The sequence below is a fragment of the Anoplopoma fimbria genome, unplaced genomic scaffold (genome assembly GCF_027596085.1).
Source record: "Anoplopoma fimbria isolate UVic2021 breed Golden Eagle Sablefish unplaced genomic scaffold, Afim_UVic_2022 Un_contig_8502_pilon_pilon, whole genome shotgun sequence".
NCBI classification, from domain to species: domain Eukaryota; kingdom Metazoa; phylum Chordata; class Actinopteri; order Perciformes; family Anoplopomatidae; genus Anoplopoma; species Anoplopoma fimbria.
The window spans coordinates 11,206-31,761 of record NW_026553229.1 but is presented as its reverse complement, the minus strand read 5'-3'; the positions used below and the strand labels follow the sequence as shown (position 1 = coordinate 31,761).

The window sequence follows — 20,556 nt, the reverse complement described above, 5'->3', positions numbered from 1 at the left end:
GGTCTATTTTCAATCTTTTTTCATATATAAGGCGCACCGACTATAAGGCGCATTAGCGAAACAAAAACAGTCAGTCAGTCAAACTACATTACCCATGACCGTTAGCGGGTTGATGAGTTAATGATGTGGACGGGGGAACGCGTGTTGTGTTTTCAGAGCGAATGCAGAGTGTGAAATAAAGCCGACGTTTATTTACTCCGTCCACAAAAAGCCTTTCTCAGCCCTTTTGTTTCCCACACTCCTACAATATATAAAATACTGATAGCCTTGAGTTTGAAGTCCGCGCTGTAAGCGTGTCTCTTGACAGGAGCCATGTTGGGTCCTTATACACACACACTGTAATATTGAACCTGGTGAAGCACAGTATGTATTACTCCGCGACGCTCCTGACTACGGTGGCCGTGATGCTGCTGCGGTGCGGCTTTGTAGTTTACTAAGTCTATACTTGTGTTGACCAAATGTATGGACCCATAATCTAGTAAACTTCGTTTACTGACTGTTCATTTAAAGTACATGTGCTGTCTGTGTGGGAGAGATAGAGTTAGACCTGCAGTGTTGTAACTAAGCTTGAAAAATAAAACTTCTAAAAACTTCCACGAAATGTGTCTGTTTGAGTTCATGGAGGAAGATTTTAGAGGAAGTTCTTAAGTATCAAGCACGATGAGTATCAAGAGTAGTGTAATCGTATTATCTGTAACCAAGCAACCAATGTGCTTCCTGTTTACACCGGCATGCGCATGCCCAGTGTACGTGAATAGTCACGTGATATTCGTTTTCAGGGGAGCAAGTCTGGACGCACATCATTTCGAAAACGATGCTGAAACGCATGTGTGGACGGAGATCTTAAAACCCCGTTTTCATTTGAAAACACAGCTAGGACCTAAGGCTACTCCACTACCCAGCATGCTCCTGGAAAATAAGATTACATTACAGTCATTTAGCAGACGCTTTTATCCAAAGCGACTTACAATCAGTAGTATATAACATATCATTCACACACTGATGACAGGTGCCACCATCAGACTCTAACTAACATTCATGCAACATCCAGTCCACACCGATGGCAAGCCTTCGGGAGCAACTTGGGGTTAAGTGTCTTGCCCAAGGACACATCGACTGCCGAAGCCAGGTATCGAACCACCGACCCCCTGATTGGAGAACTACCTTGCTCTCCACTACGCCACAGCCGCCCTGTAGATGAATGAAGATGAATGAAAGCAGCGGGAAGAGCACAGGACTCTGTGTTTACATCATGATGCTTGGTGCTTAAACACAGTCAGAGTTGATGGACAATGTTTCCATCATGTTTAATTTTTAATGTGAAGATGTCGGCCATATTATCTAATTGTTTTTGTTGCTGCTGTTTACAGTCCTTATCATGAAAATTAAAAAATGCGCTACAGGAATGTACTACTGTTTTTGTTTTGTTATGTTTTTCATGTTTTATTGGTGTTAGAAATGGGCTCCAACTGACTTTGGATGTGCATCCCTCATTATTGCATAATGACAATAGATCCTTGAACCTTGAATCTGCCAACCTTTTCAATCTAGTCTCAAAGCAATTCATTTCCTATACAACAATGCATCGATATGTTTGAGGGATTTTAACATATTACAATTAGGTTGTTAACCATAGTCCACTGATTTCAACACAGAAAGGTCTATGGGCAGGTCAACCATGCACATAACTGTTGACTTATTTTTATTTATGTCCTTAACCCTAAAATACTCACTTATTAAATATTTTAAGCCAAACCCTGACCAAGTAGTTTTTTTGTTTTTGTTTCAATTTTCACAACGTAAATCACGTGTTTGATACTGCGTCTGTAATCTGGGGGAAAATAAGTTTCCCAGAAAACTTAATTGAGGTTTCAGTTTAGTTGCATTGGAACGTAATTTGTAAGAGACAGGGAGGATATAGTGGGTTTATAAGGGCGTTTGTCACTGTTAACAGGATCTGGAAACAGCACAAGTGAGAGCGGTGAGACTTTAAAAGCGTTTCAAAGAGGCAAGAGGCACTGCAAGAAAACAAACTGGTGCTTTGTTTAACCAACTTGTGTGTGTTAGACATAAGCTATTTATCTCATCAGCTCATGTTTTGTACAGTAAGTGACATTTTTCTGGGACTGACAGACACTGATTGGTCCCATGGTTGGAGCAATGGCTCAAAGAGATGTATTCGAGCAATATGTATCTCGGTGCACAAAAGACAAACAAAAGACATCTAAAGGACGAGGTGAACCTGACGATAACAGCTTCAGACCGTGACAGATACATTCTGATCTGTGTTCCTGTCCACAAAGAAGCTGCATGTCAGCGCAACCAAACACCAGCAGTAAATAATGACAACAAGAGCAACCGCCACGCACATGAGCTCATCCTTTGACAAGCCCTGACCGCCCTTCAGCGGAGAGGCGGGAGCTTCAGAGCGGTGACACGGCTCTCCTAGTCATCTGTTACAATAGAGGCCCGTTTCGTCTGATCCCACCGACCGCTTTCAACTGCTGCCAGGGCCACAGGAAGCCAGTCATGCTCAGTGTGCAAGTGTATGTGTGTGTGCGTGTGTGTGTGTGTGTGTGTGCCTGTGTGTGTCCAGCAGGGAAGGGGTCTCTTGTCTCTCGATTTTCCGCCCTGATTGGAGTGAATGAGTGGCCATTCTGTTGCCCAGCTGAATCTCGCAGTCTCTCGTTTTCTTTGAGTTTGCAGTGCGGAGGCAAAATGACACTCTTACAGCTCGAGACGTGACATCATCGCAGGCCATGAAGCTTGTTTGCATGCCAAGGATGCACACCTTTACACACTGTTTTAAAAAGGTCTAATAATTGATTAATTGAATGCTGTAAAGTAGTAAAGAAACAGGGAATATTATTTATTGCTTTCCCGCCCAATCAGTTTTAATGGATTTTTGATGCCAAAAGGCAAAAAGCCAATAGGCTTTTTCAAGGTCTAGTTGTAATAAATAACATTAACAGCAGCCTTCATCTTTAGTTATTAAATAGACTTGTGCTTTTCAAAATGTATTTTTTGGAAAAACAAGGTCAACTGGAACATTCAATTTTTCTGCTACATATTTTGTAGACCTTTATTTATTTTTTTAAGTGACTAATTGCAAATCAAAAGTCATTACCATAAAATGGCACTCACTTTAAAAACAACTTTTATTTATCCAATGATTATTAGGGGTTTTTTAAACACTGTCTGTTACTGTCTAGCCACCAAAGGCCCGTTGAGAGAGGAGAAGCTTTGACAGAAATGTTGTGCCTGTCTGAGTCGTCTTCAGTTATTACTGTGTGCTCAAAGCAGTGAACTTAATGAGGTGAAGGTTGCTGGTGTTATATGAATGCTGACAGAAATACCTGCAAACACTGTGCAGGGCTGTAGGAAACTCTAAAAAGTTTAAAGGTTAAAACATAACAAAAAATGTATAAAACTATACCAATATCCATTTAGATAGTTTACATAGCATTTCTATTGAATAGCACCATAATGAGTTTGTATCATAGGTATGTAATATATAATAACATTCTAATTTTAAATGGAGATGTGATGCTGATTTTGAAGTTCCTGGGAATCAGCATCACCAACAACCTGACATGATCCTCAAACATCTCCATGCTGGTAGGTTCTTTATCAACTTTTAGAGAAAAATAGAAAGCATCCTGTCTGGAAACATTACAAACTGACATGTGATGTGCATAGCCCAGACAGTGGATGATTAAAACCGCCCAGAACATCATTGGTACCCATCTACTGAGCATCAGTGCTATTGGTGAGAAGAGGAGCCTGTGAAAAACGAAGGGGATATTTAAAAACAAAACCCAGCCAGCCACAACCTGGTAAACCCTGCTGCCCCGCAACCCTGTTGTACAATGATAATACAATAATAAAATAACCTTGCAACCTTGTAAATGTATAATGAAATTCCACCAAAGATGTGAAAGGGTTCATAAATGAATCACGCAGAATAAATCTCACTAATAATGGAAAAGTATTCTATAATTCAAAGGAAAAGGTTTTCAGTCAGAAGTACACAAAAAGTTAAAAGTGGTGATGGTTGACTTTAATGTTTTCATGTAGCAGCAGTGATGTGAGCCCAGTGTGTTAGGCTAAAGGTCAGTCTTCAGTGTAAAGAAGTGCAGAAGCTGAAGCGGCCTATGACTCTCTCATAATGCAGCCCCACTTATACATTACATCTAACAGGACGGGAACTTTTCTTTCAAATCAGCGCTCTTCCTTTCAACTAAGCTTCCGCCTGCAGCAACTCATATCAAATGACTGTATACATCAGGACGTGCGGGGTCTTGATGGTGAACACTTTGTAGCGTGTGTGTTTGTGTGTGTGTGTGCAGCACGGAGTTTACAATTTTTTAAAGATTTGTTTTCACTGTAACCAAGGATTGACTTTAAATATGCCAGACTTCCACCCTAATATCTCTCCAAATCCCTGTGAAAATTATGACTCAATCATCGCCAGAGGTAATGACTGTTTACACTCTATTTTACAGCGAGGTTTTTTATTTTTTTAACGATCAATCTGTTTAGTGGGAGTGTTGACTCAGTCGCTCAGACTCGTATCCCTTGCCCCCCGGTCTTTTGCTAATTTTCTTCCGCAAAGAACGAATACGATAATGAGCCTTTGCAAAGTCCTTTGCCGTTGGACGTGGAACAGATATTCTTTGCAAAAGTTCCGCTGGAGCAGGAGGGCCAAAAGTGAGAGGTTACATGGATTGAGGGCACTCTGGCAAAGCGTGTCCGCTCTCACATCCTCCCACACACCAGCGCCACGCATCATGTCAGACACAGAAACACACACATAACGTTTCACCACACAGGCTGAGCTCTAGTGCACAGTTTTGGCACATGATCAAACAGTGCAATACACATAGAGTTGGCTTTCATTGTTGTGTTCAGAGACGCAAACCTCAGAAGAAAAGCTGGAGCAACTTAAAATCAGATAGACAAAAGGAAACATACTGAATAGATAATGCCTTTTTTATGTCATGTTGTATTCAAATTTATGCATTTCTTTTTTTTTTGGGGGGGGTGGATTGTGATTTTGATTTCCTTCACAGGCAGAATGTATTAAAATGAAATATTTGCTATGGTCTGATGTGGAGACTGCTGTTTCATGAAACTAGAAACATGATCTGGGAAATCACTTCATTTAACTGTGATGTTCTGTGTCTGTCCTCTCACACAAGAGAAATCCCCTCATCCGGCGTCTGCACGAGCATGTTTCACGACAGACACTGCTGTCAGAGCCGTGGTTTACAGACAATTACAGCAAACAATACGCAGTTCTTTTCTGACAGTTCTCATCTTGGATTCCAATTCAGAGAAGGTGCCGGAAGTTGAGCAGAACAAAACACAATGTGTCACTTTCTGTGCACTGACTGGCAAGGGGAATATAAAAAAATAAAATCAGTGGGAAGATATCAGAATAAATTCAAAGAAAGTGCTGCACATCTCTGACTTGTAGGCCCAAAGATCCTGTAAGATGTTCCACACGAACAGCACAATAAAACTCAATATCCAAAATGATTTTTCCCCCTATGCTCTCGTTATCCGAGCTGGTCTACATCGGTCCCCTTTATAAGTACCAATTGGAGCTCATATGAGGATGTGATTAGATTCCTGATAATTAATTATTAGTATTATCAGCAGGTTGCTGTCCTGATGTTGGCTGCCACTCAGTGTGTGACAATGTGTGTTCATCTTGTCCAAGCCGCCAGGAGGAGTACCGGACTGTGTGCTGATGACGCTAGCGGCTAAAGTCAGAAAGAGGAACTGAGCCGGACTGGCACTTTCAAAATAAATCTGGGATATGTATTTTCTCCCAGATTACAGTGGCATGTTTGAATCATGTGAATGACATTAACATTATGACTTAAACTGAAACAAAATAAAAAAAATAAAACACAAAACAAAACTTGGTTAGGTTTAGTAAAACGTCATAGATTGTCTTAAAAATAAGAATGTTTTAATGTATTTGTGATACGTCCAAAACAAATAAGGAAACAGAAAAAACTCAAAATGTAGTTGACAATGCAGTTTGATTGTATGGGAATGTAATTTTTAGGAGACCAGGCCGATATTTACTGTCTTATCAGTTTCAAAACTGATAAGACAGTTTTGAAACTGTGATGTCATGGTGTACTTACACACTAGCATACATCTTTACATCACTGCAGCAAGGTGAGACGTTAAACCACTGGAGGTCAGAAGAAACAGCATTTGTGAAGCTGCTCTTTAAAAGCAAACGAGTCATATTAACATATATTATCTCTGCATCGAGGGTGCAGGCAGACAGCTGGCTGAGGAGGACATTAAACTCCTTATTACCATTTATGTTGCTATTATCAGTACTGCTTATGCATACAGTTAATTGGCTACTGCTTAAAAGTATGTAAAACCAAGTGACAACTGATGAATCGAGATTCGTATGAACCTGCATTAAACTGGTGCATTACGTTCCATATTTCCTGCTATGTGTGCTTAAGTGTAGACTTAAATGGGTGAGTCATGCCCAGTTATTTTATCAATGTATGCATGAACATGTGTCAAACTGAATTCTCAATGCAGAGAGAGCAAAAATCATCATTTAACACTACCTGAGTCCATTAATCACTTGAAGAAGAAACGTTTCCCTCGCACCAATGTTGTGTTTTGTACTGAAAAAGCAACCAAACAAAATGCAAGCACAATTATTTCTGAGGAATTATTTGCATGTACCAAATAAAATAAACTTACTCAAAAATAAAAACTATTCATTAGATGAGATGAGTTTGAAGTGGCAGAAAGGGGATGTAACAAAATAGAGTTTCCCTGCATAGTATTGAATTTCTTTTGCAATTTTGTTTCATTCAAAAGCCTCAGAGTGTTGGCAGAGTGCAGGCAGCTGTACATTCTGAGTGAAACATGGCTCTTTAATCGGTTATTCATAGCTTTCTGCTGCCTCAAGGCCACCCTTGTTGGCAAACAGTGCTTTGAAAGCTAAAAAAGTGCACTGCAAAGAAACAGCGTATAATGAAGCTGTTATAAGAGCATGTATACAGCAGTAACGCTTTTGATACACACTACAGGACCAATTAGCAGCAGAGAATTCTCTGGGTGCACAGGAACAGGAAATGAAAGCACTTAAAACGTCCAAGCGAGCAAGAGATGCAAATGTGGTTTATTTTCTTATTCCAGGGTATTCACTACAGAGAGACGGGAGGGTTTATCAGTCATTTATCACACGCTTTACTGAAGAAAACATCCACTGGGTTTCACTAAGGACTTTATTTCTCAATCCTTTTTTTTTGGTACACACAGCTGCCGCCAAAGTAAAGTTGTTATAAGTATCTGAGGAGGCCTGCATTTGACCACTGGGACTCAAACAACTTTAAGCTTTTTTTGCCAATCACAATTTTAAAATACATAATTTTGGCAGTAACTTCCTTCTGATTAGCTTTACAAGACACTTAATACTTGATTTTCTCTTAAACTTTCTTGTTAAAAACCAACACATTCTCACTCCCAACTTCAACGCGTTGTCAGTGGAATTAAACTTCAAACTACGAAGCTCTAAGTTCCCCTCTATCCTCAGTTTTGAACGTGGCAGGGATGGCATGTCAGTTTTCACCTTGTGTATGTTGTGTCTTTTCAAAATAAACTTCCGTCTTCACAGGAAGTTAGGTAAAGGCAACAAAACCACTTAGTTAGGTTTAGGAAAAGAGTGTTGTTGACACTCTTCTGTTAGGGATTCAGTAGAAAAGGACCCACTAGCAGACACACAGCTCTTGGTTCAGAGTAGATTTAATTTAGTTCTCAAGCAAAAATCCAAAAACAGTCTCGTAGTCAATAGGCAGGCAGAGGTCAAACAATCCAAAAAGTCAGAGCAGAGTCCAAGGCAAAGGTATCCAAAACACAGAATCCAAACAGGGCAGGTCAAAATCAGGCAAAGGTCAAAAATCACAGGCAGACAGAATATAACAAGATTTACGGAACGCTGGAAAGGCTCAGGAATTAACTGGCACGATCTGGCAGAGACTCCAAGGCACACCGGACTTAAATACCCACAAACCAATCACCACAAACAGAAAAGGTGTGCACACAAAATGGCAGGAAAACAAACAGAGACAGGGGGGAGTCAGGTCCACATGACTTTTCAAAACAAAGACAGAAAACACATGACAACACCACATGATCAAAGTGTAAACAAAAAGCACATGTTGCTGGGAAAACATAAACTCAAACAGCACGGTTACTAACACTCTTGACTTAACTTTACTGATAAACGAGTCACATGACCAACGACTCACGTGACAAAATGTCAATGCTTACTTGTATTTTCACACGCAGTGCAGTGTTAGTTTGACCCGTCCACCTCCCCTGTGTCGACAGTCTTGCTCTTTATACTACACCAGCTGCTCTGACCATCTGGTAATGATGCGTGTGGGTTTAGATTGGAGTTAGTTGAAAGTGCTTGGCAGATGCCAAGGTGCACTGACCAACTGTTGGTATTTGACAAGTTTGGAGTGAGATCGGGTTGCAAATACAGACATGGAAACGTGGATAAAATGCTGTAAACATTGAACCGAGTTGACCTTCGCAAAGGCCCGCCCTGATCTCACATGGCACACATACAGTTTACCATAACAGCAGAGGCAGATTTACGACTCTCAATTTTCTTTTTCTTTAGATAGAGGTCAACTTTGTCCGCTGAGATGACAACTTGTGCTAGCAGATTTGATCAGATTTAGCTCGCTAGCTAATTAAGCTAACATTCGTTCCATAAATTGTTGAATTGCTGACTTTCTCCAACTGACTCATTCAACAGCAGGAACCCTGTAAAAGTCATAACAATAGTCTTAAATATGCACTTGATTGATTGATTTGTAGTCAGGTTTTTTTTATATATGTCATCAACTAAAGTTTGAACTACTTGTAAAACTATTCTATGTAGTACTGAAGCTCCAGAAACTATATTTGTTACTGTTACCTAGTCCTAGTAGTCTTGTGGACGTCAGGATATTGGAGCTTACCTTGCAGATTGGGAAATGTTCTCCCATAAGGCATTAGATGTGAGAGAACATGGGGGGAAGGGCCACTGACAAATATTTACAGACCGGAGCAATTCATTCTGTCATTTCTCCTAATCCACTGGTTGCCATTTACCTATGCACAACAAAAAAAGTCAAAGTAGTCACACATGGACAAAAAACTCCCACTCTGGTGATTTGGTGTCTGACTAATTAAACAACTGATCAGAACGTGAACACTGGTTTCTGCACAAAGAGTCTCTGAAGCCAAATTAAAAAAGCTGTGATCTTTTCGGCCTACTGAAGCCTCCATCTGATGAACTGAACCAGTGGTGTGTAGTTCATCCACTTCTCAAACATTTTATTTTTAATTTAAAGCAAGAGAAAAAGACACTTTAGATTTATGGAAACTGCATTCTTCTCTATCCTAGTATCCTTACAGAAGTATGAACTACTAATTATGATGCATTTATAGCTTCCCAGGGAACCAGAGAGGACAGGTTTACTGTAGCTGAAGTTAGTGAATATTGTTGGTTTGCAGCGTCATTGTCAGGAAATAGTCTGAACTAACTAATAAGGAGATTTCATTTCAAATTTTTAAAGTGTAAAATGCTTTGAAAAAATTCTATATATTTTTCTTTTCTGAAACACTGTTTACATATCTTTGATTTGACTCAACTTCATTTTGGATTTTTCATTTGGACCGAGGGTGTTATTGACCATCCATGTGTTGATGCCAGAGTTACAGTTAACATTTACAATATTAACCTGACAGTTAGGTTCTCTGACAGGAGGGGTTATCAATTTAGATATATAATAATTGTACACATATAATATCATGGTATAAATATCATGTTGTTAGTTGGGAGAGATTACCCATTTTCCCCTTGTATGTAATCCAAGGAGTACAAACATCATAAAGAAGAAAAAAATATGGCAGGGGAAACGCCTGTGTACAAAATAAATAATGAATTGTAAAGAATGGAGTGAAGGGCAAACATTTCTGTGATGTTCAGTTTGAGTTGAGTTTACAGTTGAGGTCATTAGTTAGATGCAGTCCTGAAAGAAGGATTCAGAAATTTTACATAGGTCAAAATACTTATATCACACTATGAAAATACTCATAATATTAAACACTAGAAGTTAAGAGTTAGTGGAAACTCCTTTACATACTGTTTGGTAATTTAATCTACAGCATGCATAATTTTCTAAAACATCATCGTATATTTGTTGCCCCCACCATCCCGTGAGAACAACATATCTCTAAATAGTCAACTTCTCAGAAAAACAGCCCTGTGTTCAGCTTTGTGACGACGCATTTTCCAACTGAGCCAAGATGCTTTTAAAATAGTTTATTTAGCTTAAAATGAAGTGGAATTTTCTGTACCCAAAAAGGAACATTTCACCCGTTAGTTCATCACACACATTCAAAAATCAACATATCTAGAGATACATGGTTCTCATTGGGATGTGTTTAAAAATTGTAACCTAAAACCTTTTGTATTTGTTGCTGTCTAGCCCCATCTTGTGGCCTACTTTGGTACTGCCAGGAGCTGTATAATATTCATGTGATCCAGGAATGATTTGTACAAGAGAATAATAAATGATAGTCGATTTCCTCTCAGAAACCTTGTTTTAGTAGTATAAAACATAGAACAAAAATGTCCCGCACACTGTCTTCTTCACTTGTTTATAAATATATTTTAGTAACAACGTTTCGGTATGTAGACCTTCATCAGGTTATTTAAAAAAAACTAAAAAAACTATATATTTTTAAAACCCCGCCTCTCACATAATTTCTTAAGTACAATATTATGATATCTCATCCTTACCATAAATATATAGGATAGAGAAGGAGCCAGACAGTGAAGCAGAAAGACAGACAGTCTGTTAGGTCCAGAGAGATGGATAATACCAGCCTGCAGAGATAAAGATACTGAGGATAAGAAAGTAAGATAAGATAAGATAAGATAAGATAAGATAAGATAAGATAAGATAAGATAAGATAAGATAATAAGATAAGATAATCCTTTATTAGTCCCGCAGCGGGGAAATTTGCAGGCTTACAGCAGCATAGAGTAAAGTGCACACAAGAGACATAGTAAAGAAAGACAAGATAAAATAAAAAATAAAAAATGAAAAATAAAAAACAAGTATTATAAATAAGCAATAAAAACAGTAGAAAAACACAATAACTGAAATATAATATTTACAGACAGAAAAAAAAAACTATTTTAACTATTATTGCACAGTGTTTTTGTTGTCATGTGTCATGTGGTCTACTGGGAGCAGAGCTGGTTGTGCAGCCTGACAGCAGCAGGAAGGAAGGACCTGCGGTACCTCTCCTTCACACACCGGGGGTGAAGCAGCCGGTGGCTGAAGGAGCTGTACAGAGCTGCCAGGGTGTCCTGCATGGGGTGGGAGGTGTTGTCCATCAGGGATGACAGCTTGGCCATCACCCTCCTGTCTCCCAAAGTGTAAGTAAAAGAGCTATGATCAGCTGATGGTGTGGGTCAAGCACCAACGTGACACCAGCAGATGTGACAGTGTCAAGGCAGGGTGAAGTCCCTCGTTAAAGCAGCGCACATGTGTGCACACTGAACTGGAATCTGGAGTCTGCTGCAAAAAGTAGTCAATAAAATATTGTCAAAAAACTGAAAGAGCAGTTTCCTCTTTCTTGTTTATTTGCTACTGCGAATTCTACACTAAACAATTTCAATGTAAAATAACAGTAAAATAATGGCAGCAGAGAGGCCAGTAATTTACTGTTATGTCTCTGTTGATGGTGGTATCTCATTGTATATTGGTTTACAGTATGTGATATACTGTAGTAGAGTAACTGGGGTTTACTGCCATTTTAAAGTATAAACCAGCTTGTTACCATTTATTTACAAAGGGGTGTAAAATCTGCTATCATAGTGTTTTCTTTGCAAGGAATTTAAAGTGGAATAATGTCAATCTCTGGCATAATTTCTCACTTAATTTTAGAAAAAGACTTAATTATAATACTGAATACAAGATTTGCTCCTTTTCTTTTTACAGGGAACAAGGCTTGGACCTTGACCTGATGTAGAGATATTGTTTTCTCTTCCCATACGTCTTAAGGCACACTGTATTTGTAACATCGGAGGGCAAGCTTAGCTATTTTAGCTCTGGAAAAGATGGAAGTTCAGCTTCCCTTTTCAACCGTAAAACAGTTGTTGTCTCTAGGTTGTGAAGTAGTAGTGTTGATCCGTGATCCGTACGGTTCCCCACTCGCGGTTTTGCACGCATGTGAACCATGGAATAATTACACCGTTTAGTGACATTGTTTTCTGACAATATTCAGTAAAATATGTAATTTATTATTTAGCATTTATCCTTTTTTAGTCGCTGAGCCCTGATAATGTTACATTGCAAACTATTAATCCGTGTTTAAATTGACAAGGAGGTGGCAGCAACGCTAAAGGCCAACATAGAAGGTTTTGATGCGTTCAGGCCATGTTTGGTGAAAATGGGGTGAAGGTGAATTATAACGTTATCACGATGCGTTCACATGTAAGCTCATGTAAAATGTGTGGGTGAGAAACTTGAATAACATTTCAATCCATAATATGCAGTTTCATTTCTATGAAGGAAAAAAATATATATATATATTACAATAACAAAGAAAAATAATTTACTATTACATTTAGTATTTTTGATGGTTTACACTGACGTCAGAGAGGTTGAAACGGAAAAAACTGTCTGGAGCCTTGTAGACCAGCTGTATAATCAATATGGATCATCAATGATCGGCAATTAGTATCAGCGGCAAAAAAAACGTGATCAGGCGTCTCTAAAAGTTCTATTTGCTCCCATTTTTCTCTTGAGCTAATCTGCTCCGTGATCCGATCCGAACTGTGAGTTTTATGATCTGATGCACCACTATTGTGTCGTAATTAGTATCAGCATCAAGGAGGCAAAGTTAGCCCCTGTTAACTTTGCTTTTTCATATTGTCATGTGTGTTGCAATTCAAACAGGTTGTTTGTTAAAATATGAGATAAGTAGAAAAAGGCAAAGGTCCCTTACAAGACCGACATATTGTGGGTGCTATTGAACACATGTTGGCTTTCATGTGAGAGTCAGTTCAACAGTCATGACCACACTAACAAGCTGACACAGCATTGACAGACTATCATCTTGTAAAGTGGATATGTCAAACATGTCTGCCAACATTTGCAGATATAAAAATCCAGTACACAGAGAGCACCATTAGCATTCATTTGGAGTCTTGTTTGAGGCCATCAGACTGACCCAAGTCCAATAGTCACTCTGCAATAACCTCCAACTTGTTTGAAATATTAGGCTCTTAGGTTTCTAAATGCTCCATTTTGTCCGCTAGTTACTTGGAAACTTTGGTGCTCACACGTGTACAAAAAGCACATGTTTTAAAGATTAAGTTGAAACTGACAGCATGTTTGGAGCCAGCATGTCCCTTCTAAAAGAGAAATCTTACAAACTATCAAATGACATTAAGAGGAGCTAGTATTCAAAGACTGATCTTGAACACAACTGAAGTTGCAAAAAATACATGATTTTAAAAAGGGAGTTTGATCTGACGTGCTTTAGGACACCTCTTTGAATTCTGCAGAATTTAAAGCAAAAAAGAAAACTAATGAGAGAAGTGGGGGGGGAAAGGTGCAGAAGGCAGCAACCAAGCTAAATTCACCCTTGTCCCACGCTCCCTTTTCCACTTGTCAACATCCTGCTGCAAGGGGTATCTCTCTGGCAAGGTCAGGGGATTTTGTTCTGGCCCCAGTCTCCTTGCAGATTCCCAATCATCTTCCGTTTGGACACCATTGCTGCTGCTAAGATACAAACAATGTAGGAGGTTGGACATCAATGTCCATCAGTCCACATTCTCCTCTTTCTTTTCTCATTTCCTTCTCCAACTCTTTCAAATGTTCCGTCAGCTTGCATCATTTTCTGGCATTCTGCATGTCTGCCACCTTCTCTTACATTTCCTCCTTCTACATCTTTTCTTCCATGTCCTCCCCCCCCATCTTTCTCCACATTCATTGCTCACCTCCTCCTGTCCTCCCTTGTTAATGTGCAGAAATCATTAACCCTTGCTTGGGTTCAGTCCTGGGGCGGTGGATGGGATTAAGTTACCTCAGGAAGGGTAACACTTGTCAGGTCAAGTGTCCAGACTGAAAGTTGGTGCTGACATATCCAAATTAAACTCCCTTACATCTGCCTACAGTATCCTTCCTCCAGACACAGACAGACAGGGGAGGGTGTGACTTTTATGCATGATTAAATAATGAATAATCTGTTTGTGAAATCAAGAAGTCTAATTCAAGGTTCAATAAAGTCCTGAATCATCAACAATCCGAAAATAGATGAAAATAAAACTCAGAGATACAGATATATATTTTTTTTTGGCACAGAAAGACTCCAATTATCCTTATCCTGTAAGCACGCAGGATTAGTTTCAACAATGTTTACAGATTGTATAGCCCAAATTTGTGATTTTGGGCTATACAATATAAATTGATTTGAAACTGAATTAAAAAGTCATAGTATAATAAGTGATAAAAAAGTAATTTTATCGTATGCCAAAACAGTCACATTATAGTATGTCGTAAAAATGTCATAGTAGAGTATATCATATCATGTCATAGCAGGTCATAGTATAGCATTTAATAAAAAATCATAAAATGTCATAGTATAGTATGTAAAAAAGGGTAAAAAAAAAGTCATAGTATAGCATTTCTTAAAAAGTCTTAAACAATCCTAGTATAGTATTTCATAAAAAGTCAGCATCTTACATTAAAATTCAGATTGTAGTTAATCATTAAAAGTCATAGTATGGTTTATCAAAAAGTTTAATTCTATACTTTAAACAAATTGTGAAAAAATATAGTAGAGAATGTCATAAAAGCTTGTATTACGATATGTAAAACAGTCCATAGTATTTAAACAAATCATGTTTAAGTATGTAATATAAATAATATAAAATAATATAAAGCCATAAAAAAGTCAGAATAGAAGGTCAAAAGAGTCATGAAAGTACTAAAGTGTGTCTTTAAAGTTATACAATTAGAGTAAAGTATGTCAAAGTAATAGACGTCATTAAAAGTCATAAAAAGTCTTAGTATGGAAAGTTATAAAAAGTCATAAAATAATAGTAAAATATTTTTATAAAAGATCATTGTCATATGTCAAAAAAGTGATTAAAAATGATATATACACTATGACTTTTTTATGATTTTTTTTGCATAATGTACAGTGACTTTTAATGACGTACTATGACACACTCATAGTACGTCATTAAAAGTCACTGTACATTATGCAAGAAAAGGTCATAAAAAAACAATGCTGTAGTATGTTATAAAAAGTCATAGCATAGTACTTTATGAAAAGTCATGGTATAGTGTGTCAAAAAAGTAATAGATTTGTATATCATAAAAGTGATAAGAAGTCATATAGAAGATAATAAAAAGTCCCAGACTTACTGTAGAGTTTAAAATAAATCATATAAAAGTGTTTTAGTATAGTATGTTATACATGTCATAGTACAGAATGTGAAAAGGTAAAGAAAAAGTCAGAGAATAGTATGTTAAAAAAAAGTCCTAGTGTAGTATATCAGAAAAAATTATAGTCAATTCAAAGTGGAGGACAGTGTCATAAGAGTAGCATAGCTCCTTTCAGGTATAGCTCACTATGTAATGTGACGTAAGAAGTGAGAGAGAGACAGAGAGGTGGCAGTGGATGCACTCAGAGCAGATTGAGGTTTTCGGACCAGATGTTTTGAAACATTACAGATGCCTAATATTTATCATGTATACAGTGATATATAAGCAGATTTCTCAGTGTTCCATATAAACATCATATCTTGAATATGACAGAACAGGGATAACAGGACAGGGATGTCCATAAACACACACAAAGACTGAGCATTTTGAATTCAAACAGTAAACTGTTAAAGGAACAATGTGTAACATTTATGTGGATTAACTGGCAGCAATGGAATATAATATTAATTACTATGTTTTAATCAGTGTATAATCACCGGAAAATAACCCATTTGTATCTTCCTAGTGAAAGCATTTCTACACCAGCCCAGAACGGACACTTTTCATTTGTACTTTTTAATGTTTTGATGTCCTGTGTTAGAACATTAAGTTTTACAGACGCTTTTATCCAAAGCGACTTACAGGAAGTGTATTCAACATAGGTATTCAAGAGAACTAATACCAATCAATAAGTGCTCTCCTTTCTTAAACAAGCATCTAAAAGCATAAACCAGAGCAAAAGTATAGTGCAGAAGCAAATTACTACGAAAACAATAATTGCAACAGACTAATACGAATACAATAAGTGCTACAAACTAATACGAATAGGATAAGTGCAACAATACAATAAGTGCAACGACGATGCAATAAGTGCTACGAACTGATACGGAATAAGTGCTACAGGGTAGTACTTCTTGTAGAGGTGAGTTTTCAGCCTGCGCCTAAAGATGGGCAGCGACTCTGCTGTCCTGACGTCAGTGGGGAGTTCATTCCACCACTGAGGGGCCAGGACAGAAAAAGCTGTGACCGGGTGGATCGGCCGCAGGGACCTCTGAGCGACGGGGCAACCAATCGCCCGAGGCAGCAGAGCGAAGTGGTCGGGCGGGGGTGTAGGGCTTGACCAAGGCCTGGAGATAGGAAGGAGCTGTTCCTTTCACTGCCCTGTAGGCTAGCACCAGAGTCTTAAACTGGATGCGAGCTCTTACAGGGAGCCAGTGTAGAGAACGGAGAAGAGAAGTTGTGTGGGAGAACTTGGGGCGATTGAACACCAGACGTGCTGCAGCTTTCTGGACAAGCTCCAGAGGTCTGATGGCCGACGCCGGGGCTCCCGCTGTTATCCCGCTACAGCTAGCATTTGCTCTCTCTGTCATGCTGAGCTCGTCGAACTACACACACACATATACACAAACACTCACGCGTAGCACGAGCAGATGGACTGCTGTGGTGATGTGAACCAGGTGAAATGAAGGACACTCAAATTGACGGTAACTGCGCTTGTTATTGTACGTGCAATAAAATATTTGCTAGTAAAAAGACAATACTTTATCAATGCATCTGTTCAACAAGCGCGGACATGTAAACAAAAGGGAAACCTAATTCAAATGGCCACTGCCGCTATGTTTACACAAGCACACCACAAAAGATCAGCCAAAATCTCTTTTTTTTTTGTTAAATGTCTCCCTGGCTGAGACTTAGCATCCAGCAGAGAAATACTCTAGTAATGAAATGATTTATTCATGTAAAGCAGAGTATTAATAACTGTAGATACTAAAGATAAGTCTCTCTACCTGAAATCCACGGTAGTTTTTCGAACACACTTGGAAAGGCAGGGGTGGCCAGAGGCTCATGTTGTTGCTTGCTATCTGCAACCTCCCCACTAGATGCCACTAAATCTTTGCTTTGAAAAAAAACAAACTGTTAATGAATGTATTTATTTAGGTTTGTTAGCGTCAGTGTCTTGGGGTAGCAGGTGATGGTCCCTCCCTGGTTCTGAATAGTTTTTTGAAAAATTTTCTTCCTCTGGGGGTTCTTCCTGTCCAGAGCCGGCGTTTGATGTGGTGGCCTCATCACTGTCCTCAATTGTCCCTTCCCGCAACATCCAGGTGCTCTGCAATATGTTGCTGATTGTAATTCGCTGCTCCACAACAGGGTGCAGAATGCTTTGGATAAGGTCCTTTGCCTCAGAAGAAATAGACGGTTTTTCGGGGAAGTTGATATTATGCTGACTCTGAATTCTCAACATCCTCCTAACGTTGGTGGCGTCATAGGGCATTGAAGCAAGGAGCATCATATACAGCACAACACCCATACTCCACACATCAGACACTTTGGGGTTGTATGGTAAACTTCTTAATATCTCAGGTGCCGCATAGGACGAGGTGCCACAGAAGGTTTCACTCAGCACCATCCGCCCTTCTGCGTAAGTGAGCCTCTTGCTGAATCCAAAGTCACACACTTTGAGGTTAAAATGCACGTCCAGCAGCATGTTTTCACATTTAAGGTCTCTGTGGGCCAAGTCACCGTTGTGAAGATATTGGACTGCATTGCACAGCTGTGCGAATAGCCTATAGCCTGAATATTCAGATAAGGCCCCCCTGACATTGATATGCTTCAAGAGGTCTCCTTTCACACAGAACTCCATCACCACATAGACCTAGAGATTGAAAAGTAAATTGTTAATGATCAGTGCTAAATGGACTTGTACTTGTATAGCACCTTTCTAGTCTGCCTATTGCCACATGCCCATTAGGACTAACTAACCATTCATACACTGTAGGACAGCCTTCAGGAGCAATTTTGGGGTTCAGTCCATGAAAGATATACCTCTCGACCTCTGAGCCACAGTCCATGCTAAAATCGAATGTGCAATGGATGTAAAAACAATGTCTAAACACTAGCGTTAGTTGTGTTTTATGGGTGCAATGCAAAGCAACTATCTATATCTGTTTTATTTCACAAAAGTATTTAGATTCCGTAAATAACAAAACAGATAACTTGAATAAATCAAATAATAAAACATGGATTGTATTTGACCTCCATTATACAAAACAGTTATAAAAGTGTAAATTAAAGCTGGGTAACTGTTACTATGGTCCAGGTGGAAATAAAGAATATATGAGATCATGAGGTAAAAATCACACCTTTAGAACATCAGTCAAGTTGTATCTTGCACTGCACAACTCATGGTTAAAAACTGATGAAAAAAAAATGACTGAGGGAAAACATCTCTGAACTGATAATTGAACTGAGACTTATTTAAATCTGCATCATGGATTGTACTGCTATGTTGGCTACTAGCAGATTATGTTCACTATAAAGGTCAATTTAAGTTATTTAACATATGATAGCCTTTCCACGGGAACAGCTTTTCATATTTATTGGCCATGTTGGTCATTTCCCCTTATTAGCACCTTTGCATAATTTCCCCAAAAATCATAAACAGCCTATATCATATTAACGTTGATGTTTTCTTGAACCTAAGGTAACTAAAAGCAATTTGTTTGCATCTGCATACACACTTTGTTGTTTTGAAAATAACAAAATGCTGTTAAAGTCTTTACATATATAATGGCAAGTGAAAAATACGAGTTTGCCCTCAAATTAATATATTATTCGAAGATATTTCGGTAACTCTTTATATGAAGATCATGTCTATAATGTGTTATAAACATATTTATAAGAGATTAAAATGTATTTTTAAAGCTTTATACAACTCTTTAATCCATGTTTAAATCATGCATGGCAACACGATTTAAAAAAGTTTTAGAAGTGGTGGACAAAATATATATTACACGTTTAGCATTCATAAGCTTTGTACTTCCATGCCAAAGTGACAGCATTGTTGGAAAAAAGAGTCTGAGTTATGGGTTACACAGCACATTTTAACTACCAAAATGTAAGACTCTGAGGTATCATAGCAGATTATACATTCTGAAAGGTTCTGAAATGGTAAAGCAACAGGACTGTATAAGGTTATAAGCAAGTGTATGATACTATGAACATTATTTTCTTGCTGCAAGTGAAGACACAGCAGAAGTTCCATATCCAAACATCCACTAAATTCTGGTTCGAGCTCAAGGACTATAAGCCGCCTTATAAAGTCAATTATTGTATATTTAAGTCGGGGAATAAACAGATGTGCAGAAGATGTGCAGATTTAGTGCAGTAACTCTCCCACTGTACAACTATTATAAGTAAATAATTATATATGTATTACCTTGCTTGTGTGCCATTCAAAGATGTCAAGAGTCTTGACAATGTTGGGATGGTTCAAAGACCTGATGATCTCCATTTCCCGACACAGAAACTTTTCCAAGTAACTAGAAGTAACCTTTTTTTTGTCTATAACCTTTATGGCAACCCTACTCCTCAGGCGGGTGGAGTAGGCACTCACAACTTTGCCAAACATGCCTTCTCCCAGGTTGCTCTTAAATGTGTAACCACGGCTCTCCATGAAGCTTTTGTTCATCATGAAAGTTATGACGACCGCAGTATGTTGAGTTACCGAACTCCCTCCAGAACATGATCGAGTTTTGTGGTGAAATGCCACCTGCTCAGTTTGGAATAGTATATGGAATCATAACACTGTGACATGAGGTTCTAGAAGCAATGGCTTTGAGAACCTTCAGTCAGAACTGAAACAGGAAGTTGTAGAATGTGAATGAGGCGAGGGGCACAGAGAGAAATGACAGAAACATTCAAAGTTCACTTCAGTTAAAGCATAACATACACTATGTTGTGCATGAAAAAATAAATATATTGTAAACGTGAGAAAATAAATGACTATTAGGTTAATCTTTCCTCTTTACCTTTATGGTTGAGCAAACATCATTTGACCCATTAAAACAAACATTGTGTATAATGAATAATATTTGTTGTCAGACTCTCATTGACTATGAGTATGTGATCCCAGAGGACACATATATACCAGACCGGAACTGCAAACTGCAATTATGATTTTGATTTTTGTCAATTAACATACCTGTTTAGCTGG

General features: G+C 38.5%; 1 protein-coding gene across 1 annotated transcript; it reads right to left on the bottom strand.

Moving 5' to 3' along the window:
- Positions 1–17,493: 17,493 nt before the first annotated feature.
- LOC129116395 (testis-specific serine/threonine-protein kinase 1-like) lies at positions 17,494–20,034 on the bottom strand. Its single transcript, XM_054627306.1, has 2 exons — positions 19,780–20,034; positions 17,494–18,216 (listed from the first exon to the last, which is right to left on the bottom strand). Exons 1-2 carry the CDS (start codon positions 20,032–20,034, stop codon positions 17,494–17,496), a joined length of 978 nt encoding a protein of 325 aa, XP_054483281.1.
- Positions 20,035–20,556: the final 522 nt, after the last annotated feature.